Source organism: Ostrea edulis, chromosome 7 (genome assembly GCF_947568905.1).
Source record: "Ostrea edulis chromosome 7, xbOstEdul1.1, whole genome shotgun sequence".
Lineage (NCBI taxonomy): Eukaryota > Metazoa > Mollusca > Bivalvia > Ostreida > Ostreidae > Ostrea > Ostrea edulis.
The window spans coordinates 33,993,750-34,021,532 of record NC_079170.1 but is presented as its reverse complement, the minus strand read 5'-3'; the positions used below and the strand labels follow the sequence as shown (position 1 = coordinate 34,021,532).

The 27,783-nt window shown below is 35.2% G+C and overlaps 1 protein-coding gene and 2 long non-coding RNA genes across 11 annotated transcripts in view; 2 read left to right on the top strand and 1 right to left on the bottom strand.

Moving 5' to 3' along the window:
• Window positions 1–471, top strand: part of LOC130048050 (uncharacterized) — a 31,495-nt gene extending 31,024 nt beyond the window's left edge. For all 7 annotated transcript variants that reach the window (XR_008796877.1, XR_008796876.1, XR_008796872.1 and 4 more), the window contains one exon: window positions 83–471. This is a non-coding gene — a long non-coding RNA (uncharacterized LOC130048050). The remainder of the gene's footprint in view (window positions 1–82) is intronic.
• LOC125657258 (interferon-induced protein 44-like) lies at window positions 299–16,310 on the bottom strand. 3 transcript variants are annotated; one of them, XM_048887953.2, is made up of 7 exons: window positions 15,979–16,310; window positions 5,511–6,115; window positions 5,219–5,298; window positions 4,797–4,994; window positions 4,039–4,185; window positions 3,775–3,946; window positions 299–2,156 (listed from the first exon to the last, which is right to left on the bottom strand). In XM_048887953.2, exons 2-7 carry the CDS (start codon window positions 6,112–6,114, stop codon window positions 1,873–1,875), a joined length of 1,485 nt encoding a protein of 494 aa, XP_048743910.2. In that variant the 5' UTR covers window position 6,115; window positions 15,979–16,310; the 3' UTR covers window positions 299–1,872. The 3 variants fall into 3 exon arrangements, with proteins under 3 accessions (XP_048743910.2, XP_048743911.2, XP_048743909.2); XM_048887954.2 differs by lacking the exon at window positions 15,979–16,310 and adding an exon at window positions 12,183–12,229 and having other exon boundaries at window positions 5,511–6,117; XM_048887952.2 differs by lacking the exon at window positions 15,979–16,310 and adding an exon at window positions 12,191–12,213.
• LOC130048051 (uncharacterized) overlaps window positions 10,584–27,783 on the top strand; it is a 30,260-nt gene continuing 13,060 nt past the window's right edge. The window contains exon 1 of the long non-coding RNA XR_008796878.1: window positions 10,584–11,897. This is a non-coding gene — a long non-coding RNA (uncharacterized LOC130048051). The remainder of the gene's footprint in view (window positions 11,898–27,783) is intronic.

Here is a 27,783-nt window from a genome sequence, read left to right as displayed (position 1 = left end):
GCATGTATTTTTCAAGCCTTACGAAATTTGATTGCAGTCTAATGACAGTTGTTTAAATCCATGTAATACTATTATGTTTTAGGTCTATGGGTACAATGCTGTAATGGCCTGAAAAATCTTTTGCGAAACGGAGAAATGCTCACCTTCCATTGCCATGATTGTGTGAAAAGACGAGCAGGGGAATTATTCAAAAACATATGGCAGGACTGAGAATCCAACCCAGGACCCATAGTCTGGTACTCTACCCAATGACCAATCCATGCTGATTGTCCATCTGCTACATTGATGTCATCGTATATATTTATTTATTCATTTATTTCATATGGACATTTGACATTAAAATAAAAAAATATCTGATATTCATCAAAACAAATTTTTTTACAATATATGTTTAAATTAGATAAATGCATTGTTATGTATACAATTATGTACATGAGATTATATTTGTTAATAGATAAAGTTTTAGATGAATTTGCATGTTGTTACTGATATTGACATGTATTACTTCCATTTCTAGAATGATTTTAACATCTTGATATTAAAAAGATGACAATATAGATACATCTTAAATAGTTGTCAACAAAGTTGTTTGGTGGGTTAAAATTTGTAAAGATGAGCATTAGTACATGTAAAACTTATATAGTACTAATTTTGATGCACCAGATGCGCATTTCGACAAATAATGTCTCTTCAGTGATGCTCAACCGAAATGTTTGAAATCCGAAATAACTATGAAGTTTTAGAGCTAAATATAGCCAAACACAGCGTGCCAAAAAAGTGGAGCCAAATTCGTCCAAGGATAAGAGCTATGCGTGAGGGAGATAATCCTTAATTTTGAAATGAATTTCTAAATTTTATAACAGCAATTAAATATACATCCGTATTTTCAAGCTAGTAACGAAGTACTTAGCTACTGGGCTGTAGAGAACCCCGGGGACTAACAGTCCACCAGCAGAGGCCTCGACCCAGGGCTCATAATGTAAAACGTATACGGTACCAATTTTGATGCACCAGATGCGCATTTCGATAGATAATGTCTCTTCAGTGATGCTCAAGCCGAAATTTTGGAAATTTGAAATAACAATAAACTTGTAGGAGCTAAAAGGAAAACTAGAATGCCAAAAACAAAACAAAAAACTAGAGCCAAATTCGTCCAAGGATCAGTACTTCGTTACTAGCTTGAAAATACGGAAGTATATTTAATTCCTGGGATAAAATTTAGAAATTCATTTCAAAATTAAGGATGCTATCTCCCTCATGCATAGCTCTTATTCTTGGACGTATGACGTTTCGACACTTTGCACGACCATTCCTCACGATAAATTAAGAGACTAGCCTCTTTGGCATCGTAGACAGTTGGTCTTTTGTTTTCACCATAAATGGGAAAAAGGAAATAATCCTATTTAGTGATCAATCATTCAAAATTAATCACTTTGTTATACACCATTCTGATTCTACCTACAAATACCCCAAAAGTTCATATTATGTAATTCATGTAGTTGTGCTTTGTACTTTTTCCAAAACATCCATGTAATATAATTGTTGAATTTAAAGTTATAAGAATAAATATCACACCAAACTCATTCCTAAATCAGCAATGAAAAATAAGAATATGATTATTTTTCAAGAAGTCATAGAGTCTCCATTAGAAAGTAGTAAATTCAATAAAAGGGTGAAGATAACAAACAACGATCAATCTAAAAAATCCTTTAAAGAATGGACAATTAAGAACAGCATAACAATTCACACCTTGATACTTAGTAAAAGTAATCATCCCCTGTTGACCAGTCACACCCGCCGCACATAAAATTAAATATGAAGGAAACTTAAGATACAGTTATGTGAAATAACAGAGGTTGCTGCAGATCTCATTCAAAGGCTACACGAGATTTCAAACTGGTCCTCCAGAAAATCGTCTGCATACAAGAGAGTCTGCCTGAGAGCAGTCAAAGCGAGAATATCCACTCCTGTATTCAACTGAGTCTCCTTTTCATAATTTTTCACTGGAAAGATGTGACCCCGAGGAATACCAATGACGTCAGCAGTTGTGTCCAGAGCTTTTCTGCAGGCGTCGCTATGAAAAACCAGTCGAACATCTTTATCCACAAGAGAACAGACTTTATCCAGTTTCGTCAGGTACACAATCTGTGGTATCCCTTTTCAAACCCCCAAAAAATAATCAGTTATTTTTCATCGCTTATTCTTAGCTTGATAAGATCATTTACTCTAGTCATTCAGTTGTTATTTACTAGATTACACATACTCGTATTTAGCTGTAACTGACATGCATTTACTCAATGTAATGTATTAAAGAAACAACAGGCCCACAGGCCTTATCCGTCATCTGAATACTAGTGGAAAAGTATCACTACTTCCATGGACTATGAAATCTAGAAAACAATCCTGTTCTGAATATCTAAGCTAAATTCTAATGTTCAGCAACAGTATAAAACAAGATGTGTTCTTAAAACTTCACTGCCTTAAAAGTGCATACACTGATGAAAGGCTTTAAATACTAGATGTATTAACATTAAAGCATGAACATATATGACCAATTTGGACTCATCTTAAAGTCATAACCCTGGGTTGTGAAATTCACCATTTTTTCTACATCCTTTTCTGCTATTCCTATATATGTATTTACATTTCATACAGTATCAGCAAACTTACCCATAAATACTATATACTAAGCTTGCCCCACCCTGGGGTCATAACTTTTACTCTGGGGAAAATCAAATGTATAATTTTGGTAAAAGACTACCTGCTCTATCCATTTAGTTTCAATTTAGTATCAAAAGCACTAAAGAAAATGTTATTTAAGTGTTTTACACATAAACACTATATAACAAGTTTTGCCCTGGGGTCAGAACCCCTATCCCGGGAATCATGAAATTTACAATTTTGGTGGAAGCCTTCCTGCTCTATATTACTATGCATCTAGTTTTTCTTACATGTGTGTGGTTCTTGAGAAATTATTTTTTGAAAATTGGTCATTTTTGGGCAGTTTCTGCCCTGCCCCTAAGGCCCCAGGGGTGCAGGAATTCTAAAATTTACAATTTATGTTCCCCTTGTTCCAAATATGTTTCATACCAAATTGGAATTGAATTGGAATGATAGTTATCAAGAAGAAGTTAAAAATGTCAATTATTTACACACTTAATAACTTACCATTTTGGTCCCACCCTGATAGCACAACCCCTAACCCTGGAATAATGAAATTTACAATTTTGGTAAAGGACTACCTGTTCTTTCTAAATGTCTATTTACTTTCAATTTAGTATCAATAGCATTGAAGAAGATGTAATTTAAGTGTTTAACACATAAACACCATATAACAAGTTTGGTCTCACCCTGGGGTTAGAACCCCTACCCCGGAGATTATGAAATTTACAATTACGGTAGAAGCCTCCCTGCTCTACATCACTATGTATTTATTTTTTCTTACGTGTGTGTGATTCGTGAGAAGAATATTTTTGAAAATTGGTCAATTTTGGGCAGTTTTTGCCCCACCCCTAGGGACCCAGGCGTACAGGAATCCCAAAATTTACAATGTATGTCCCCCTTGTCCCAATGATGCTTTATACCAAATTTGAAAAGAATTGTAATGATGGTTATCAAGAAGAAGTTAATCATGTTCAATTGTTAACGCACGACGGACAACGGACGACGACGGACGAAAATCAATTGCAATAGGTCACCTGAGTTTACTCATGTGACCTAAAAATCACCACCTCTACTCTTTTGATTTTAAGAAATATTTCAGCATTCATTTACCTCTTTCCACCATTAAAGATCGAAATTGCAGTAATTGTTGACGGATTGTTCCTTGCAAAACATCAACAGAACTCCCATCTATAACGAACGCCACACAATGAATCTTGTCTTTGAAGGTCGGTGTATTATTGTATCCTTGATCCCGCTGTGACGCATGTGCAATCGGATTAAACTGCGAAAAAAGAACAGAATAGACATGTTATTTTCATTTATCAGTAGCGTTATGATTAGGAAGTACTACAGACTGCTAGATAGTGAACACACCTTGTACTGATCTGACAAGAACCCGTCAAGGAGAAGCACCATATCCTGATGTTTAATAGACATGTCTTCCTCTAACCCAGGAGTGTCACACAACCGGAAGTTTAAGTACCCGCCTTTCTCAGGATTTCGGATTCTGTATTTACGTAGCTAAAACAAAGCATAAAATTGATGAGACTAGTCAGTTAGTTGTCTTCATTTTTTCTTCCTATGTACACACAGATATAGGAATCACGGCGAGTGTGACTGATTGACAGAAAGGCTTACTCCTCCTAGACACCTGATCCCACCTCTGGTGTACCAAGGGGTCCGTGTTTTCCCCACTCTTAGTTTTGTACTCTTTATAGCAGTTAGGAGATTAATCACTGTTCGTCATATTTACCCTTTCAGTTATTACAGTTCCTTATCTTAACCTTTGTATGCATATAAATTCAACAGCCAAAAATACTATGTAATATAGATTTAAAATACACATTTCAATCCTTGTTAATTTCCATAATTCCCGCCTCCTAACGTATTTCAATTATATGCAAGCGTAAAATTTACTGACAGTTGTATATATGGGTAATTAACATGCATATATTGTAGTTTCAAAGAGTTATAGAGAGAAAACATATTTAAATGTAAACATCTAACTCACCATGTCTGTGTCCATTCATTGTATATATTCAATAGGAAAATATATTACTGACAAGATTGCCCTTTTCCCCAATAATTCTATCACTCAAATTTCAATAAACATTTAAAGCAACAGTACTTACAGTTGTTGTGAGGCTATGTAAGGAATTTCCTGCACAAGCGCGTGCAGTTAATTCACCACGAAAGACTGAGCTAATTGTGTTGAAGATACTAGATTTCCCTGCTCCTATTTGGCCTACTAGTAAAATATTTACTTCTGGTGAATTCATGTCCTCCAGTGGCTTGTAATTCGATACGAACTCCTTTAAAGTTCGATAACCCTGTAATCGATAAGAAATTCAGAAAAATGGAATAATCTTCAACATCTTCACCGTCCTGTTGACATTATAGATTAAATACATACTGAGTATATCTGATGAAAGTCGGTTTAAGAGTTGACCAGTCCAATCAATTGATAACAAAAAGTTTCATCTGATTGCATTATAGGTATAGCGATATGACCGGAATTAATCGACTATATGATGAGTACATAATTCAGTTTTACCTGTGCATTCCAAAGCGGCGATTCTCTCCAAGTCTTGGATGACAGTTGTTCAGGTGACGAACTCGTGGAGAGTTTTGTTACTAACCAAAATGGAATGCAAGAATTATTCTCAATTCATTTTGAAGTACACATTTTCAGAATTACCTCCTTACGTAGGGTTTAGATGATATAGCAATTTCATTCCAAATACTGAATTGTATTTTATGTTTTTATAAAGACAAGACTTGAAATCAATGTATAAACATTACCAAATTAACGACCAGTTGAAATTTTGATTTATTTTGATAAATACCTTTGACTGTGTACACTTCCAAATCAAATACGCTCATATGGCCATTATTTATAAAATTCATATTTTCATTTGGTTTTTGGTAGGCACCCCCAAAGCCTGCCTGTCCATTCAGAGAGAAATATTGTGTTTTTGTACCACGTTCCACCATCACATTCACTGTGTCGTAGAAAGTCAACAAATCAGGTTCTATGTGGGCTGCCCATTTTACTCGACTCTTCATTTTCGTATAGGGATTCAATAATGACATATCAACATTTCCAAATGCTGGACCAAGCCTTTGATGTGCGTACGCTGCCTCGTTTGCATTGGTTACCGAGAATTTCCTTGGTTTTGAAACACCATTAAAATGCAATGTAAACAGGAAAGCATGATTATCTTTAATACAGCCCTCGGAGTTTTTCCAATCTTTCAAAAGGAACCCTCCATAAACACTGTTATCGGTATTATATAGAATCGTTACTGTTGGACCTATGCCATCACATAGTTGGTGAAATGTCGATGCTGAACATCCATCACGACTGGTTTTGTACTGCAATTCGAAATGACAGGCTTCACCAATCCATTGTGATAACTGGGCCCTGTCCCTTGCCGTTAGCAGTTCCATGCTCTGTTCATTAATCAAAAGATCATTTAAATTATTCTATTACATTTTCAACAGTGAAACATTGAAATTTATCCATTAAATCAAAAATAATATTTTCCTCATTATTCCTTTCACGTTGTCCAAATAACAAAAGTGATAATTTTTTTGTATGCAAATAACAAACAGGACCACTTACCACAATATTCGTACGCAATACATACGATCCCATTCATTTTACTTTATACACGTTGTGTATAATTAATTTTTCATGTTTTCAAAGTTTAAATTCCTCAAATAATTTAATTGTATTTGTAACATGTAATTTCATTGCCTGAGCAGATTGGGAAAAAAACTTAGTTTATATTGTATCACATAAGTTGGCACGGCGACATTACCCCTTGCCAGCAATGAAAGGTGAAAATAACGAACAGTAATCAATCTTATAACTCCTATTACCAACACAAAATACAGTTGGCCAAACACGGATCCCTGGATAAACCAGAGATGGGATCAGGTGCCTAGAAGAAGTAAGCATGCCCCGTCGACCGATCACACCCGCAATGAGCCTTATATCTTGATCAGGTAAACATAGTTATCCGCAGTCAAAATAAGTGTCCTATGAACGGCCTAACAATCGGCATAAAACAAGCCAGACAAGCATTTCACCCAATGATAGGTTATATTGACGAACTAGATCGTTATACCTACTATGTATTTTGCAAAATGCTGACTTTAAACAACTGTACACCATCAACTTGTTTGTCAGTAGCTTGCTTCGATTTAAAAACTGATCATACGTAGAAGAGGCTCTTGCGTATCGAGCCAGTGAAAGATATAAACACCATTTGCAGGTGATTATAGAATATTGCTGCATGTACATAGATATGGGAAATTGACAATGGAGAAGTTGAAATCATCCCGTTTGCCATAAACTTGAGTTGTTAGTTTGCCGTTGATATCTACGTTCAATGAAATTTAAGTGGACGACTCTGTGGTGTTTTTTTATTTCGAGTTCACTGGAATATATTGAATCGACATATGAATGAAACTATTATTGTTGATAGATAATACGTCATCGATATATCTAAATATGCAATTAAAGGCCACGGCAAGAGATTTCTTCCTCTCACGTGGAAGTTTATGTTTAATAAATTCTGCTTCATATGAATATTTTAAAAAAGTCTGCTAACATAGGAGCACAATTTGTGCCCATAGGGATTTCAACAGGCTATTGGAAGAGCTGATACCAACGACCACCAAGATATTGTCAATGAGGAACTCTAGCATGTTCTTTACTTGAACTTCAGAGTACCTGTGCGTGGAATCAGAATGGCGTTTAGTAAAGTAATTGGATGACTGATCACTAGATAAGAATATTTGCGTTTTCCGGTTTTATTCCTAGAAGCAACTGTCTGTGATGTCTTTAATTTAGTTTAAGGAATGGTTGTGTAAAATATTGAAAAATCATACATGTTGATGTTTTGTATTTGAGAAACGTTTTCCGATTTCAAGTTTACTAAAAGTTCTTTAGAATTCATTAGAATCTACATTTGATTTACACCACTTCTGGCATATGTAGTCGCACAGTACGTTTGACATTTTTCCTTCACAGCTGGTAATTATTTCCTGAGGAGCAAAGATAGGGGCTTGGTAGAACATATACTGGATCCAGCAATGTATCTTTCGAAGGGTTTTTATGAAGTTTAGAAATCCAGTATACGTACGGGAACTCATAATCATCCGTCCCATTTCCTGGGATATTAAATGTGTTTAAAACTAAAGCATGGTTTTGAAGAATTTCGTCTTTTGAAAGGGCAGTTGGAGTATAAGTACGATTGCCAAAAGTGGAATTAATGCTAAGTTCGTTTAAAATACAGTTGTAATAATGAGCCGTACAAAGACAATGTTGTTACTAGCTTTGTTAGCTGGAACCAAAACATGTTCCTCATGTAACCTATCTAATTCTTTTATCACTTCTGGTTTACTAAACACAGAAGGATAGATGGTACGTACTTCTGTTATTATATGTCTAATGCGTGAATTTAATATTCCTCTTATGCTTTTAATCCATTCTGACAATGTATCAAGTTCTTCTTTTTCATATTTAGCCCATCATCTGGCATAATCCTCGACAGAACTCATAATATAAATGAAATTCTGTCGCCAATTGAAAGACCGAGGTTCTCTGTATTTTTGACCTTCTAGAATAAGTGATTTGAGGTCCTCAATCTGAATTATATCAACATCACCAGTAATGACACGTCCACCTGGATTATAGTTGAAAGAAGATGAGGATTAAGTATAAGATGGTCTATATCATGGCACTGCAAAGTTTGTTTATAATTGAAAAGTTTGAATGCAATAGCAGACTATATTCACATATTCAGCAAGCAAAATTTCTTTAAAAGCTTCAAATATCTTGCTGTGGCCTTAACAACAATGATACTTTATTTCTATTTTTTACATCACATCACTGTTAACGTGACTTCATACTTGCGTCGTCATCTGATAAACGGATAGAAAGTGAACATAATCTAATTTGTTAGGATTAAAACTAAGAAATCATCAAATGAAATGTATATGATATCGGGTTTTCTAAGAAAAGAAAATCGTATATTAACACTTTTTTACATGACCATTCCTCACGATAATTTAAAAGACTAAACTTCTTCACATCATAAAAAGTTGCTTCTTCAACAAAAACGGAAAACGGAAAGATGCAAGGTGAAGATAACGAACAGTGATCAATCTCATAACTCCTACAAGCAATACAAAATAGATAGTTGGGCAAACACGGACCCCTGGACACACCAGAGGTTGTATTGACGAACTAGATCGTTATAACGACCATAGAATTTGCGAAATGCTGACTTCAATCGAGACTGTTGAAATCCCTGTACCATCAACTTGTTTGTCAGTAGCTTACCTCGATTTAAAAACTGACTATACCCAGAACAAGCTCTTACATATCGAATCAGTTGAGATATATAAACACCATATGCAGGTGATAATGGAATATTGCTACATAAATGTGGGAAGTTGACGATGGAGAAGCTGAAATCATCCCGTTTGTCATACAGTTGAGTTGTTAGTTTGCCGTTAATGTCTACTTTCAATAAAATATCTAAGTATGAAGCAGAAGTGGACGACTCTGTGGTGTCCTTTATTTCGAGCTCACAGGGATATATCAAATCGACATATGAATGAAAGCTATCATTGCTAATAGACAAAACGTCATCGATATATCTAAAAGTCGAAATGAAGGTCACAGGGAGAGATTTTTTCTTCTCACGTAGAAGTTTTTGAATAGATTCTGCTTCATATGAATATAAAAACAGGTCAGCTAACAAAGGAGCACAAGATCCATTTCCAGTAATCAGTCATTCAAAATATTACTTTTTTAAATATCACTCATTTTCAACGCATAAGTACTCTGGAGTTGAAATAAAAAAAATATGCTGGAGTTTCTTATCGGTAACATATTCGTTGTCTTTGGTGATCAGGTATCCCAACAGTCTGAGGAAACCCCATGGTTACGGATTCTGCTCCTTTGTTAGCTGGCCCATTTTTAATTTTTTATAAAGCAGAATTTCTTTAAAAAAACTTCTACATGAACATTCACCTTATGAAGACATACATGGAAGGCTACATGCGGGTGTAAAACGTCGACAGGGGATGCTTACTCCCCCGAGGCACCTGATCTCATATCTTATATATCGAGGGGTTCGCATTTGCCCAACTCTCTTTTTTGTGTGGCTTATAGGAGTTATGAGATTAATCACTGTTTATTATCTTCACTTTTCATTCATGATAATTTCTTGAAACTGTTATCTTACAAAAATATATAAAATGTCTTCGAAAAATAAAGGAAATATATCGAATAATGGATATGATAAAGAATTCAATGAAAACAATGTCATTGCCCTTGGATTCAATATTTTGAAACATGTTATTGATTATTTATACATATATAGAATTTCTGAAATAGTTTATGTTTAACAATATTTTTCACAATAACTATTGGAAAAGTATGAATATTATGTTCGTTTCATGCATACAACTTGATAGATTATTGATGTTTGCAAAATCGTATATCACGGAAAGGTGGGACTACTTAAAGTTGTAAGTTTTCTATGAAATAGAAAATGAAGGGAATAAAACGTGCAGGATAAAATACCAGACAATTACGTTTTTGTCGATATCAAACAAGATATGTACAATAAGTATTTGTAAGTACACATAACACTGGGCTTAATAGTAAAACAAGTCATACAAACTCTGATACAACGGTATGATATGGAAAATAATTATATGTACGAGGATTGTTCGATATGTAATGTGTATTGTACCACAGGGCAATAACGCTTTGTACGATTTCGTGGATGATGATACTCTTGTAAATCTTTAATTTTATACCTTTCCAACGGTATAAGTTTTAAATTTAGTCATTTCAATAAAGCAAGTCGTTGACCACTGTTGTAAAAATTGTTGGGTTGAGAATATTAAAGAAATTAGAGTTTATATGAAAGATTGCACAAAACTCGGACATTCGGTAATGTAGATATTTACTGAATTTGGGACAGTTTATGGGTCTGATAAGGTATCTTATGAGAGAGTTCGTAGGCGGAGAAAGAAATTTCTGACTGGCACAAAGTTCGTCAAAGGTGCAGAAAAATCTGGCCGACCTGTGACTTTAACAGGCAAGGCAAATGTCTCAAAAGTCAAGGAAATGATAGAAAGTGATGGTAGAGACACGGTTCATGATATTTCCAAAAGTGTTGGCATATCGCTATCGCGGTCACAATTCATTTTGAAGTGTATTTTGAAAGTATGAAAGCTTTATCGGCAGATAACCAAAAACGGGTACGAGTAGAAAACGCTGAGCAATTGCTAAAAATGTTTCCCAAATTCAATCAAAGACAATTTGCAAACAGTGTTACTGGTTACGAAAATGGGTTTACTATTTCAACCCAGTAAGAAAAATTGTAAACAAAATATGGCTAACTAAACACGGTAGAAGGCCTGTAGTTGCCTAAAGAACCATGAGCATAAAGAAGGTTCTTTATTGCATATTATTTTCATGTGATTGTATAGCCGTACAAATTCCGGTGTCGAAGGGCAAAGGTGTTACAGATCGGTATTACCAAGATGTTATCTTAAAATGCTCAAGAAATATTATGATAAACGACGCCCTGTGTCAGGATTTAGGCATGTTCGTCTACTTCATGATAATGTTCCGTCACATACATGTGAGGTTGTGAAGCAATTTTTGGAGTCGGGGAAGGTTAATATCTTGCCACTCCCACCATACTCTCCAGATCAAACCCCATGCGATTTTCCCCTCTTTTTCTAAAACTTAAAAAGTTCCTCTCTGGTCGTCGTTACAAGTCCCGAATAGCCCTTGGTTCAGCCATCAGTCAGTGCCCCAGAGCTCTACCTAAATCAGCGTACCGTGACGCATTTCAGAAATGAATTCAGAGATAGAAATTATGTATTTCAAACTGTGGAGAATACTTTGAAGTTATGTAATGTTCATTTTACTATTTGAGTCGAATGTTTTTAAGATATCGTACAATATACATGGCACATCAAACAGCCCTCGTATATGTCAAGTACTCGCAACTTTGGCTATTTCATGATGAAATATATTTTCACTTGAAGAATTGCCTGATCCGCACAACAAAGCATGAGAAGCATAATGCGTTGCATAATGTACCATGTATCATCACGTCTTATCGACTGACATTGGATCAGAAGGATTAGATTTGTTACATTTTACAGTGTCGGATTTGCTGCATCCCATCGTAAGTCATTCTGTAGTTTAAAACTAATATCAAATAAAAACCGCAAGGCATATATCATGTTCTGGTATGTTACGTATTTTGTGTGATGTCGGACCCAAATTTAAATTCTTACTTTCTGTCAGAGCGACTTAAAAGTCGATCATGAGCTGCGAAGTAAATATTAGCAAATACATCTGCAGGAGTAAGACTGACACACGAAGAAGCATAATTTATGCACATACTACATGTATAATCATTAGATATATTATGAAAAATATAAATGTTCACACATTTTATCTTACATACTTCCTTACCTGTCCATAAAGAATGTAGGTTTGATTTACGTTTGCGGAACAATAAATCTAAATTGCTACCTGGACATTTTCGGAAAATTACAGTCGTTTCATTTTAAATCGATCGATTTAAAGTACCGTATGACAGATGTTGTCATTTTAAATCATCGTTAGCAACCATAACATACAGTGTTTGACAAAGTAATGAACATGATAATTGTTGATCGTCAGGTGCAGTATAACTTCAGTACAACATTTAAAGATCGTACGTCTGTATTCCTTATAGGAGTATTGGGACTCTTCATGTTGTCCTCAATAAGTTTTTTACCCATGAAAAGTCGTTTTCCCAGTTTTGTTGGTGGTAACATAAGTATCGATCTTTTTACTTTTGTTGGCGTGTATGCTGGCCTTGATTAGGATCTCTTCCTGGTGGAAGTCATTCTACATAAGGAGTTTAATCCCTGATTTGTTGAAATAACTCAGATAACTGTTAACACCTGCTTTGATAACTTATCTGTAATGTACATGGCCATCGGTATTGTTTACGTAGATCCAATCTTGTGTTGCAAACTGGAAATTACATACGCGAACTAATTTACAAAACTGAAGTCGGAAATTGGGTGAAACGTATCATCCGCCGAGTCAGAAAAAATAGTCTGGTTATGGGTAAAAAATTCGGGTGTAACCAAACAAAATCGAGTTAGTTGGCAACTATGATTGAGATTCGTTATGTTTTCATCCTATATATCACCATGGAAATTCTTTTTCCCTATTGTGACTCCATCGTAACCCCCGGATCCATGGTTTTAATAAACTTGAATCTACACTCTATCAATAAGCATTCATATTAATTTCAACTTTTGGCGTAGCATTTGTTACGAACATTTCTAAACATGGAGCAGATTTTCAAATGACTCGAGACTAGTTTTGCTTTTTCGTGAGCATCTCTCCTTTGAAGGGGACATGACACTTCAATTGAATAAACGGGAATCCCATTTACCAATGAATGATTTTTACCAAATTTGATTGAAATTAGCCGAATGATTCTGAGGAACGGTGAAATGTAAAAAAAAAAAAAAAAGAAGACAGACGGACGGACAGACGATTGACAAAATCTCACTTTCAGCTCAGGTGAGCTAATCAAAAAGGTATTTTGTTAGTATAATTATTATTTGCACTATCATCAATTATCAACGTAAGCAGAAATTATACACGCTTGTGATAATTAAAAATCAGAGTTCTTTTGAATTTGTTTAATGTGACCGTAAATGTATTTAGACAAAGTAAAGTAAAATTACTTTCGTTTTGAATTCCCAAACTATTATGCTCAGGACAGGTTACTTTGTTTTCTGAAACTATAGTGACTTTCGTTTTCAATTCCCGGAATATCATGCTCAGGACAGGTTACCTTTGTTTTCTGAAACTAGAGTGACTTTCGTTTTTGATTCCCAGAATATCATGCTGAGGCCAGGTTACTTGGTTTTCTGAAACTACCGTGACTTTCGCTTTTAATTCCCGGGATATCATATTCAAGCTTGTTACAATTGTATACCTAGGGTAACTTTTCTTTCGAATATTTTGTTCTCTGAAAACTAATTAACTCTAATGGAATGTGAGGGTCATTTGCCTTGCAACACATAATTACATGTATTTGCCGAATAAAATATCAGACTGTTTCAAGGCCCGTCAGGTTAAACAGTCGGATATATTTACAATGTAGAATTAAATGAAGCATATATCATACTTAAAATGTGGGGATTTAAACGTCTTAAATTTACCTCCGATAATCTAACAAAACAGCACCAATAGCAATTTATGTAACTTTTTGCACACAGCACGTTAATTCCATTCACTCAGCATGCACATCAGACATTATAAATTCTACCACGATTATTGCAAAGATCAAAGGTATTCCGCGGTCATTACTCTACGGTATATCTTCATACGTATTAACTGATTATGAGAAAATCGATACACATCTCGTTTGCAATTCGAGTTTTCCTAATGCAACAAATAAAGTCGATGACTGATAATTCAATCTCGGTATCACAAAAATTAATATGTTGTAAAACAAATTCATAAATGACTGAAGAAAATTTGTCATTCAGCAGAAACATATCTTCTGCATTCCGAGAGTGATACACATCTAAACATGACGATGCACAGACAAGTGTTTCTTGAACTGTATTCAAAGCAATTTATATTATTCGTAAACATCAAACTAAATACTGCGTTTATATCTCTCAACCGATTCGAGACGCAAGAGCTTGTTCTACGTATGATCAGTTTTTAAATCAAGGCAGGCTACTGACAAACAAGATGATGGTGCAGGGGTTTCAACAGTTTCGTTTAAAGTCAGCATTTCGCCAATTTTATGCTCGATAAAACGATCTAGTTTGCCAATACATATTGGGACAAATGCTGTCTGACATGTTTCATACCGATTGTTAGGCCGTTCTTGGTACACTGATTTTGACTACGAATAACTCCGTTTATCTGATCAGGGTATTGGACTCACGGCTGTTGTGTTCGGTCGACGGGGGATGCTTACTCATCCTAGCCACCTGATCCCATCTCTGGTGTCTCCAGGGATCCGTGTTTGCCCAGCTATCTATTTTGTATTGCTTATGGACTGATGAGATTAGTCACTGTTTGTGATCTTCACCTTTCATTAAAATAAGACAAAATGTCTTCGACCAAAGTTATAGCTGATAAGACAGTGAGAAAATATTGAATTTAATATCAATTTAAAAAATGTGGGGTTTGTTTTGTAAAGTGTGATAAAATAGATGTAAAATGTTATATTTTCTATGATAATTTATTTGAATTTCAAATTGATAGTCACAGGTAAATCTGACGGAATTATGTTTGGCTTCCTTTGACTCAAGATTATTGTGAAAATCAGTAGTAAGTGAAGTCATATACCATAATTGCTATGTAAGCAAGTTAATGTTTTGGGGGTTGCTGTCTTATTTATTATCATTAATAGCTGATAATAGACTGAAAGTGCTAAATGTAACATAAACAACCTAGTTAATTTTGTGACTTTTCATCCTATCTGATCAAAGGTTATCAATGTGACATTTTGTTCTATGGCTGTTTGGCCTGCCAATTTTGTGACTTTTTGTCCTGTGACGTTTTGTACGGTGACGTTCTGCCCGTTTTCCCATTTATTTTTTACTGCAGCAAGTTTACGGAACAGCCTTCCTCTGTATATCTGACACTCCAAATCAATCCAGAGCTTTAAAAATCATTTTAAAAAGCACTTTTATGAAATGGTTTTCATATCATGTTCTTTCTAATTTCCATGGGTTTGTTGAGAAGTGCTGGTATATATTAACTCAACATTTTTATAACTAAATTAGATATTTTAGTACATTTAATTCCTAAAAGAGAGACTACAGCTTATTTTCCATATTTTAATCAAGTGTTTTTTTTAAAACACGTATTGATAAATTGATAACATTCTTATCGATACTGACAATTTTGAACAAGGTGGATGCATCAATTTACTCTCAACTGCGGTTTGAAGATCATCCAGAATTCAAACTTTCTTCATGCTGATTCTGACATTTAAATGCATATTTACATCACGTGGTACTGAATGACAGCTGCAGTAAAGGTTTTGTGTACAAACTTATTCAAATACCCATTATTGGGTCTATATTCTCCTTTCAAGTATGAGATTATTCTCTGCATCTTATGATTAAGTAATTATGTATCATTATTTTCACAGAAACCCTTCCACGGTCCTACTGATTAATGTTTTAAAATTAACACGTGATGTATTCAGAAAACATAGCACTTACTTTTAGAAAGGTACTAGCGTCCTCACTAGTCCCAATGCCAGATTTAAATTAAACTCCAGATCTGGCACCCCAAATGGCTGAGTACTTTAGCGAATACTTGACTTGCCCATGCCCTCCTACGAAAACCCTTAATCCGCCACTGCGTCCTGGGTCTGTTTCCCCTAGCTCTTGGTTTTCCAACGGTTATACTAATCCCAACATCAACTTTAGTTAACGTATGAGTTTTATCTCATTCTATATTTACCCCCTTTCTCAAAGAATCTGTCAAAATTTCAGATCCATCCACTACACTTCTCTCACTGAACGATATGCTGCACTGTTTAACGTCTATGCGCATGCATCTGAAGACCGAAAGGAAGGAAACGCAGTGTTTATTTTCGGGTTTTTATTTTTATTTTTTTTCCGTTTTTTTTTTTTTTATTTTTGTACAGGCCAAAAAATAGTAATATTTGCATAGAGCCATAAATCTAAACTTTAGATAGGTGTTATTTTCGCACAGTTCATATATTCAACTATGCAACAAAATTTGAGAAAACTTTCGGAAAATTGTCATTTCTGAAAGGTGAAGATAATGAACAGTGATCAATCTCATAAATCCTACAAGCAATGCAAACTAGATAGTGGGGCAAACACGCCAGACAGCATTTGGCCCAATGATATGTTGAATTGGCGATCTAGATTATTATCACGACTATTGAATTTGCGAAATGCTGACTTTAAACAAGTTGAAAACTCTGTAACACCAACTTGTTTGTCAGTAGCTTCTCTCGATTTAAAGACCGATCATTCGTGATAATTGAATATTTTTTTCTTCATGTTTGCACATCTCCTAGAGTGGTAGCTTATCATATAAAGCGCAATATCAATCTGGAAAACCCTACTATTATTCTATTGTTTCTTTTTCACTTACTATTATTATCATTAATATTATTATTATTATTATGTCTCCGAACACATAGTGTCAGAGACATATTGTTTTTGCTCCGCTTCTTATTATTCTTATTATGTCTCCGAACACAGCGTCGGAGACATATTGTTTTTGCTCCGTTTCTTATTATTAGGGTCTTCCGTCTTCAGCGGAAGACCCTTCTATTATTCTATTGTTTCTTTTTCACTTTTCTTTTTATTATGTCTCCGAACACAAAGTGTCGGAAACATATTGTTTTTGCTCCGTTTCTTATTATTTTTATTATTATTATTATTTTCTTATTTTTCCTCTTCTTTAATGAGAAATTTGTCCGCACGATTATATGAACACGCTTCGACTGATCCACTTCAAACTTTCTGAGCTGATAGGGGGTCACTAGGAGGGGTGCGATCAACTTTTCAAATTTTCAAAATGGCCGCCATTTCAAGATGGCGGCCAAAAAACGTCAAAAACTCAAGGTTGTCGGATTTCAACCAAATTCTATTTCTAGGGTAATTTAGTGACCCCAAGTCCATTTCCACCATCAAAATTTTTTTGAGCCGCCATTTTCAAAATGGCCGCCATATACCAAAATATTTGAAAGTGTTAAAATTTCTACAACATTTGAGTTCTGGGTTAATCGAGGGTCCACAGTTTATTTCTAGCATCAGTATTTCCTTCCAATTAATTTTCAAATGTTTCAAAATGACCGCCATTGAAGAAAATGGCGGCCAAAAAACAAGTCCGTCGGATTTCAACCAAATTTAGTTTTTAAGGTTTTTTGAGGATCCTGAGTGCATATCTGGCATTAAAAAGCATTTCTGACATGGGGAGGTGTTCGGAGACATTTGTGTTGGCATCCCAACACAGTTATAGCTCGTTATTATTAGGGTCTTCCGTCTTCAGCGGAAGACCCTTCTATTATTCTATTGTTGATTTTTCACTTTTCTTATTATTATTATTAGGGTCTTCCGTCTTCAGCGGAAGACCCTTCTATTATTCTATTGTTGATTTTTCACTTTTCTTATTAGGGTCTTCCGTCTTCAGCGGAAGACCCTTCTATTATTCTATTGTTGATTTTTCACTTTTCTTATTATTATTATTCTTTTTTTTTCTCCTTACCGATTTTTGTGCAGAAGATTTCTCGGAGATGGCTGGATCAATTTGCTTCAAATTTTCAGGATTGATGCGTTGCCATTTGAAGTTTGTACCGCCGTTTCAATTTTTGAAAAATCACTTTCGGTTGGAAGTTATCCCCCTTTTATCGATTTTCAGATGACCATTTTGTCCAGACAAAAACTCGAAAACGGTAAAAGCTAGAGTGCTGAAATTTTCAGTGATGTTAGACGACATGTTGTAGTTGTGCACCTGGGTTTTCAAAATTTCCGGAAGTGCCTAGTATGGAAGCTCGGTATGGGTCGAAAATGGAGTTTAAAAAAGTGTCCAATTTTTTTCCACGTTTTAAATCAGAACTTTTTACTCGTAACTATTTTGTTTAGATATATATAACAAAAGTTGTACAGTTTATTGAGATCTTTCGTGTCATATCAAGAAATAGGCCCATGGGCCTCATGGCTCGCCTGAACCATTGAATTTCTGTTACAATGATTAACTTTTTTCTCACGAAACTTTTGGTAAGACATGTAGAATAAAAGTTGTTCAGTTTTGCAAGATCTATTTCATGATATCTTAAAAAAGGTTCCCGGGCGTCATGGCTTGCCTGAACAGTCGAATTTGTATCGCAATTAATAACATTGATAACTTTTTTCTCGAGAAACTTTTGATAAGACATGTAGAACAAAAGTTGTTCAGTTTCGCAAGCGTAAACTAACGATGTTAAGAAATAGGCCTGCGGGTCTCATGGCTCACCTGTACAGTTGGGTTATTGTTGCAATCTATAACATTTTTGTCAAGAAACTTTTAATAAGACATCTTGAACAAAAGTTGTTCAGTTTTGCAAGATCTTTCGAACAACATCATGAAAAAGGCCAACGGGCCTCATGGCTCGCCTGAACAGTTTGATCAGTGTTACAATTACTAACTTTTTTCGCGAGAATCTTTTGATAAGACATGTAGAACAAAAGTTGTTCATTTTGCAAGATCTTTCAAACGATATCAAGAAAAAGGCCCACGGGCCTTATGACTCGCCTTAACAGTGATAAATGTCGCATAACGTTATACTCGTAAATATTTTTTTTAGACATATATAACAAAAGTTGTACAGTTTGTTGAGATCTTTCGTGCCGTATCAAGAAATGGGCCTCATGGCTCGCCTGAACCATTGAATTTCTGTTACAATGATTAACTTTTTCCTCACGAAACTTTTGATAAGACATGTAGAATAAAAGTTGTTCAGTTTTGCAAGATCTATCCAATGATATCAAAAATAGGCCTGCGGGCGTCATGGCTCGCCTGAACAGTCGAATTTGTATCACAATTAATAACATTAATAACTTTTTTCTCGAGAAACTTTTGATAAGACATGTAGAACAAAAGTTGTTCAGATTCGCAAGTGTTACTAACGATGTTAAGAATAAGGCTTGCGGGTCTCATGGCTCACCTGAACAGTTGGGTTATTGTTGTAATCTATAACATTTTAGTCAAGAAACTTTTGATAAGACATCTAGAGCAAAAGTTGTTCAGTTTTGCAAGATGTTTCATACAACATCATGAAAAAGGTGAACGGGCCTCATGGCTCGCCTGAAGAGTTTGATTAGTGTCACAATCAATAGCTTTTTTCTGGAGAAACTTTTGATAAAACATGTAGACCAAAAGTTGTTCAGGTTTGCAAGATCTTTTAAACGATATCAAGAAAAAGGCCCACGGGCCTTATGACTCGCCGTAACAGTCTGATAAATGTCGCTATCAATAACTTTTTTCTTAAGAAAATTTCCATAGGACATGTAGAACAAAATTTGTTCAGTTTTGCGAGATATATCTAGAATGATATAAAAAATAGGCCTCCGGGCGGCATGACTCGCCTGATCAGTCGAATCTGTATCGCAGTAAATAAGATTATTAACTTTTTTCTCGAAAAAAAGCTGACCCCTTTAATTAGTTGCCGAGAGGTAGAGAGAGTCTTTAATTTATAACATTTAAATGATCAATATTTGTAAAACATTACCAAAGCTAAATTGTACGTCTAGACAATATATTTGTATCATTATTTATGAACGAAAATGTCAGTCAAATTCTTATCTAATCACATCTAAATTTGGACGGAAGACCCACTCGTTGCTCGCAACGAGATCGAATCTAGTTATTATTATTAGGGTCTTCCGTCTTCAGCGGAAGACCCTTTTATTATTCTATTGTTGATTTTTCACTTTTCTTATTATTAGGGTCTTCCGTCTTCAGCGGAAGACCCTTCTATTATTCTATTGTTGATTTTTCACTTTTCTTCTTCTTCTTATTATTATTCTTTTTTTTTCTCCTTACCGATTTTTGTGCAGAAGATTTCTCGGAGATGGCTGGATCGATTTGCTTCAAATTTTCAGGATTGATGCGTTGCCATTTGAAGTTTGTACCGCCGTTTCAATTTTTGAAAAATCACTTCCGGTTGGAAGTTATCCCCCTTTTATCGATTTTCTGATGACCATTTTGTCCAGACAAAAACTCAAAAACGATAAAAGCTAGAGTGCTGAAATTTTCAGTGATGTTAGACGACATGCTGTAGTTGTGCACCTGGGTTTTAAAAATTTCCGGAAGTGCCTAGTATGGAAGCTCGGTAGGGGTCGAAAATGGAGTTTTAAAAAGTGTCCAATTTTTTTCCACGTTTTAAATCATAACTTTTTACTCGTAAATATTTTGTTTAGACATATATAACAAAACTTGCACAGTTTATTGAGATCTTTCGTGTCATATGAAGAAATGGGCCCATGGGCCTCATGGCTCGCCTGAATCATTGAATTTCTGTTACAATGATTAACTTTTTTCTCAAGAAACTTTTGACAAGACATGTAGAATAAAAGTTGTTCAGTTTTGCAAGTTCTATTTAATGATATCTAAAAATAGGCCTCCGGGCGTCATGGCTCGCCTGAATAGTGAAATTTGTATCGCAATTAATAACATTAATAACTTTTTCCTCGAGAAACTTTTGACAAGACATGTAGAACAAAAGTTGTTCAGTTTCGCAAGCGTTAACTAGCGATGTTAAGAAATAGGCCTCCGGGTCTCATGGCTCACCTGAACAGTTGGGTTATTGTTGCAATCTATAACATTTTTGTCAAGAAACTTTTAATAAGACATCTATAACAAAAGTTGTTCAGATTTGCAAGATCTTTCGAACAACATTATGAAAAAGGCCAACGGGCCTCATAGCTCGCCTGAAGAGTTTGATTAGTGTCACAATCAATAACTTTTTTCTGGAGAAACTTTTGATAAGACATGTAGAACAAAAGTTGTTCAGTTTCGCAAGCGTTAACTAACGATGTTAAGAAATAGGCCTGCGGGTCTCATGGCTCACCTGAACAGTTGGGTTATTGTTGCAATCTATAACATTTTTGTCAAGAAACTTTTAATAAGACATCTAGAACAAAAGTTGTTCAGTTTTGCAAGATCTTTCCAACAACATTATGAAAAAGGCCAACGGGCCTCATAGCTCGCCTGAAGAGTTTGATTAGTGTCACAATCAATAACTTTTTTCTGGAGAAACTTTTGATAAGACATGTAGAACAAAAGTTGTTCAGTTTCGCAAGCGTTAACTAACGATGTTAAGAAATAGGCCTGCGGGTATCATGGCTCACCTGAACAGTTGGGTTATTGTTGCAATCTATAACATTTTTGTCAAGAAACTTTTAATAAGACATCTAGAACAAAAGTTGTTCAGTTTTGCAAGATCTTTCCAACAACATCATGGAAAAGGCTAATGGACCTCATGGCTCGACTGAACAGTTTGTTAGCGTCACAATTACTAACTTTTTTCTCGAGAATCTTTTGATAAGACATGTGGAACAAAAGTTGTTCAGTTTTGCAAGATCTTTCAAACGATATCAAGAAAAAGGTCCACGGGCCTTATGACTCGCCTTAACAGTCTGATAAATGTCGCATAACTTTATACTCGTAAATATTTTGTTTAGAGATATATAACAAAAGTTGTACAGTTTATTGAGGTCTTTCGTGCCGTATCTAGAAATGGGCCCATGGGCCTCATGGCTCGCCTGAACCATTGAATTTCTGTTACAATGATTAACTTTTTCCTCACGAAACTTTGATAAAACATGTAGAATAAAAGTTGTTCAGTTTTGCAAGTTCTATCTAATGATATAAAAAGAAAAGCCTCCGTGCGTCATGGCTCGCCTGAACAGTGGAATTTGTATCGCAATTAATAACATTAATAACTTTTTTCTCGACAAACTTTTGATAAGACATGTAGAACAAAAGTTGTTCAGTTTCGCAAGCATTAACTAACGATGTTAAGAAATAGGCCTGCGGGTCTCATGGCTCACCTGAACAGTTGGGTTATTGTTGCAATCTATAACATTTTAGTCAAGAAACTTTTAATGAGTCATCAAGAAAAAGGCCCACGGGCCTTATTACTCACCTTAACAATCTGATAAATGTCGCAATCAATAACTTTTTTCTCAAGAAAATTTTGATAGGACATGTAGAGCAAAATTTGTTCAGTTTTGCGGGATATATCTAGAATGATATATAAAAAAATAGGACTCCGGGCGACATGACTCGCCTGATCAGTCGAAATTGTATCGCAGTAAGTAACATTATTAACTTTTTTCTCGAAAAAAGGCTGACCTCTTTAATTAGTGGCCGAGAGGGGCAGAGAGTCTTTAATTTATAACACTTAAATGATTTAAAATATTTGTAAAACATTACTGAAGCTAAATTGTACGTTTAGACAATATATTTGTATCATTATTTATGAACGAAAATCTCAGTCAAATTCTTATCTCATCACATCTAAAATTGGACGGAAGACCCACTCGTTGCTCGCAACGAGATCGCATCTAGTTAAGGTCTTCCGTCTCCTGCGGAAGACCTTACTATTATTGTTCGCGTTCTTCTTCTTCATTATTATTATTATTATTTTCCTTGGTAGTACACGCGTTTTTCTCAGCCATTTCTCGATCGATTTTCACCAAATTTTCAGGAAAGATGTCTTTTGGTGACGAGACTTTGCTTGCAAAATTTCGTGCTTGACGTCACTTCCGGTCAGGAGTTATCTCTCTTTTAGTGACTTTTTGAAGGGCCTTGTTGTCCACACATCTCCTCCGTTAGTTTTGAAGCTAGATTCTTGAAATTTCTACACAAGATAGAGTAAACATTTTAGAAGATTTGTGGGGGATTCGATTTTACCGGAGGCGATTTGCCTAAACGCTCGCCTGGACCTGAAAAAATGGATGCCAAAATTTTTCGCCGATTTCGGCGATTTTTGACCTTTGATCTCCAATATCTTTTTTCTTGCAAATATTTTGTTAAGACATGTAGAACAAAAGTTGTGCACATTTACGAGATCTTTTCGAAAATATCAAGATTTAAGGGCTAGCTTCTTCAATTAGGGATCTAGAAGGGGTCAAAGTCTAGATCAAATATCTCAAAAATCGTTAATATTTTGGTATAAGTCAAAGAACAAAAAATGTTCATCTCAACAATCCAAATCTATTCATATAAAAATTTAGGTCATATGTTACGTAATAAGGGATTTTAAGGGCCAAAACCATAAATCTTTTACCCCTTGTATCTCGAAAACGACAAATATTTTGAAAAGCAATAAAGAACAAAAGTTGTTCAGAATGATGATCTGAACAATATGCATATTTCGTTTTTACCCTATGTGGCCCCGTTAGGGAGCTACAGTTTGGCCCCTAAAAATTACTTCTAGAAATAACTCGAGAACGGTAAAGAATTTCTAAATACTTGTTGAACAAAAAATGTTTGAAATGTCATGACCTTTCTTACGATATCAAGCAAAAGGGGCTGACCCTTTAAATTAGGGGCCCAGAAGGGTCCAAAGGTTTATGAGAATATCTCAGAAACTATTAATATTTTGTAATAAGTCATTGAAGCGGAAATGTTCATCTAAAGGAGCTTGTTCATATCAAATCAAAGAGTAGGTCATATGTTACGTCATAAGGGATTTTAAGGGCCAAAATCATAAATAATTGACGCCTCATATCTTGAAAACGACAAATATTTTGAAAAGCATTATTGAACAAAAGTTGTTCAGAATGATAATCTAAACAATATGTACATTTCGTTTTTTCCCTATGTGGCCCCGTTAGGGAGCTACAGTTTGGCCCCTAAATATTTCTTGTAGAGATAACTCGAGAACGGTAAAGAATTTCTAAATACTTGTTGAGCAAAAAATGTTTAAAATGACAAGGCCTTTCTTACGATATCAAGCAAAAGGGGCTGGCCCTTTAAATTAGGGGTTCAGAAGGGTCCAAATGTTTTTGATAATATCTCAGAAACTATTAATATTTTATAATAAGTTGTAGAAGCGGAAATGTTCATCTCAACGAGCTTGATCTTATCAAATCAAAAAGTAGGTCATATGTTACGTAATTAGAGATTTTAAGGGCCAAAATCGTAAATATTTGACGCCTCATATCTTTAAAACGACATATTTTTTGAAAAGCATTATTGAACAAAAGTTGTTCAATGTGTCATAACCTATCGATCAATATCAAAAAATGGGTCTGTGGGCCTCATGGCTCGCCTGTAGAGTCGTTTTTTATCGATATAAGTCGATTTCAAAAACTTGTAACTGGTAATTATTTTGTAAGGACATATTGAACAAAAGTTGTTCAGTTTATCGAGATCTATCGATTGATATCAAGAAATAGGCCTATGGTCCTAATGGCTGGCCTGTAGAGTCGATTTTTTGTCGATATCGGTCGATCTCAATAACTTTTTACAGGTAAATATTTTGTAAAGACATATAGAACTAAAGTTGTTGAGTCTATAGAGGGCTAACAAATGACATCAAGAAATAGGCCCGCGGGGCTTATGGCTCGCCTGGAGAGTCGAATTTCAAACGAATTTCACCGCAACTTTGCTTCAGAAGCTTATGATATGAAAAATTGATTATATCTAAAGTGTCTTAAAGTCGGAAACTAAATTGGGACTCATTTGTCTTTTTTTTTTTTTTTTTTTAACTCCGAGTGCATCAACAAATCGGACGGAAGACCTACTCGTTGCTCGCAACGAGATCGTGTCTAGTTATTATTATTATTCTTTTTTTTTCTCCTTACCGATTTTTGTGCAGAAGATTTCTCGGAGATGGCTGGATCGATTTGCTTCAAATTTTCAGGATTGATGCGTTGCCATTTGAAGTTTGTACCGCCGTTTCAATTTTTGAAAAATCACTTCCGGTTGGAAGTTATCCCCCTTTTATCGATTTTCAGATGACCATTTTGTCCAGACAAAAACTCAAAAACGATAAAAGCTAGAGTGCTGAAATTTTCAGTGATGTTAGACGACATGTTGTAGTTGTGCACCTGGGTTTTCAAAATTTCCGGAAGTGCCTAGTACGGAAGCTCGGTAGGGGTCGAAAATGGAGTTTTAAAAAGTGCCCAATTTTTTTCCACGTTTTGAATGATAACTTTTTACTCGTAAATATTTTGTTTAGACATATATAACAAAACTTGTACAGTTTATTGAGATCTTTTGTGCCATATCAAGAAATGGGCCCATGGGCCTCATGGCTCGCCTGAACCATTGAATTTCTGTTACAATGATTAACTTTTTTCTCACGAAACTTTTGATAAGACATGTAGAATAAAAGTTGTTCAGTTTTGCAAGTTCTATCTATTGATATCTAAAAATAGGCCTCCGGGCGTCATGGCTCGCCTGAACAGTCGAATTTGTATCGCAATTAATAAAATTAATAACTTTTTCCTCGAGAAACTTTTGACAAGACATGTAGAACAAAAGTTGTTCAGTTTCGCAAGCGTTAACTAACGATGTTAAGAAATAGGCCTTCAGGTCTCATGGCTCACCTGAACAGTTGGGTTATTGTTGCAATCTATAACATTTTTGTCAAGAAACTTTTAATAAGATATCTATAACAAAAGTTGTTGAGATTTGCAAGATCTTTCGAACAACATTATGAAAAAGGCCAACGGGCCTCATAGCTCGCCTGAAGAGTTTGATTAGTGTCACAATCAATAACTTTTTTCTGGAGAAACTTTTGATAAGACATGTAGAACAAAAGTTGTTCAGTTTCGCAAGCGTTAACTAACAATGTTAAGAAATAGGCCTGCGGGTTTCATGGCTCACCTGAACAGTTGGGTTATTGTTGCAATCTATAACATTTTTGTCGAGAAAATTTTAATAAGACATCTAGAACAAAAGTTGTTCAGTTTTGCAAGATCTTTCCAACAACATCATGAAAAAGGCCAACGGACCTCATGGCTCGCCTGAACAGTTTGTTAGTGTCACAATTACTAACTTTTTTCTCGAGAATCTTTTGATAAGACATGTGGAACAAAAGTTGTTCAGTTTTGCAAGATCTTTCAAACGATATCAAGAAAAAGGCCCACGGGCCTTATGACTCGCCTTAACAGTCTGATAAATGTCGCATAACTTTATACTCGTAAATATTTTGTTTAGAGATATATAACAAAAGTTGTATAGTTTATTGAGGTCTTCCGTGCCGTATCCAGAAATGGGCCTATGGGTCTCATGGCTCGCCTGAACCATTGAATTTCTGTTACAATGATTAACTTTTTCCTCACGAAACTTTGATAAAACATGTATAATAAAAGTTGTTCAGTTTTGCAAGTTCTATCTATAGATATAAAAAAAGGCCTCCGTGCGTCATGGCTCGCCTGAACAGTGGAATTTGTATCACAATTAATAACATTAATAACTTTTTTCTCGAGAAACTTTTGACAAGACATGTAGAACAAAAGTTTCGCAAGCGTTAACTAACGATGTTAAGAAATAGGCCTGCGGGTCTCATGGCTCACCTGAACAGTTGGGTTATTGTTGCAATCTATAACATTTTAGTCAAGAAACTTTTAATGAGACATCAAGAAAAAGGCCCACGGGCCTTATGACTCGCCTTAACAATCTGATAAATGTCGCAATCAATAACTTTTTTCTCAAGAGAATTTTGATAGGACATGTAGAGCAAAATTTGTTCAGTTTTGCGAGATATATCTAGCATTATATATAAAAAAAAAAGATAGGCCTCCGGGCGACATGACTCGCCTGATCAGTCGAATTTGCATCGCAGTAAATAACATTATTAACTTTTTTCTCGAAAAAAGGCTGACCTCTCTAATTAGTGCCCGAGAGGGGCAGAGAGTCTTTAATTTATAACACTTAAATGATTAATATTTGTAAAACATTACTGAAGCTAAATTGTACGTTTAGACAATATATTTGTATCATTATTTATGAACGAAAATCTCAGTCAAATTCTTATCTCATCACATCTAATTAGGGTCTTCCGTCTTCAGCGGAAGACCCTTCTATTATTCTATTGTTGATTTTTCACTTTTCTTATTATTAAGGTCTTCCGTCTCCTGCGGAAGACCTTACTATTATTGTTCGCGTTCTTCTTCTTCATTATTATTATTAAGGTCTTCCGTCTCCTGCGGAAGACCTTACTATTATTATTATTATTATTATTTTCCTTGGTAGTACACGCGTTTTTCTCAGCCATTTCTCGATCGATTTTCACCAAATTTTCAGGAAAGATGTCTTTTGGTGACGAGACTTTGCTTGCAAAATTTCGTGCTTGACGTCACTTCCGGTCAGGAGTTATCTCTCTTTTAGTGACTTTTTGAAGGGCCTTGTTGTCCACACATCTCCTCCGTCAGTTTTGAAGCTAGAGTCTTGAAATTTCTACACAAGATAGAGTAAACATTTTAGAAGATTTGTGGGGGATTCGATTTTACCGGAGGCGATTTGCCTAAACGCTCGCCTGGACC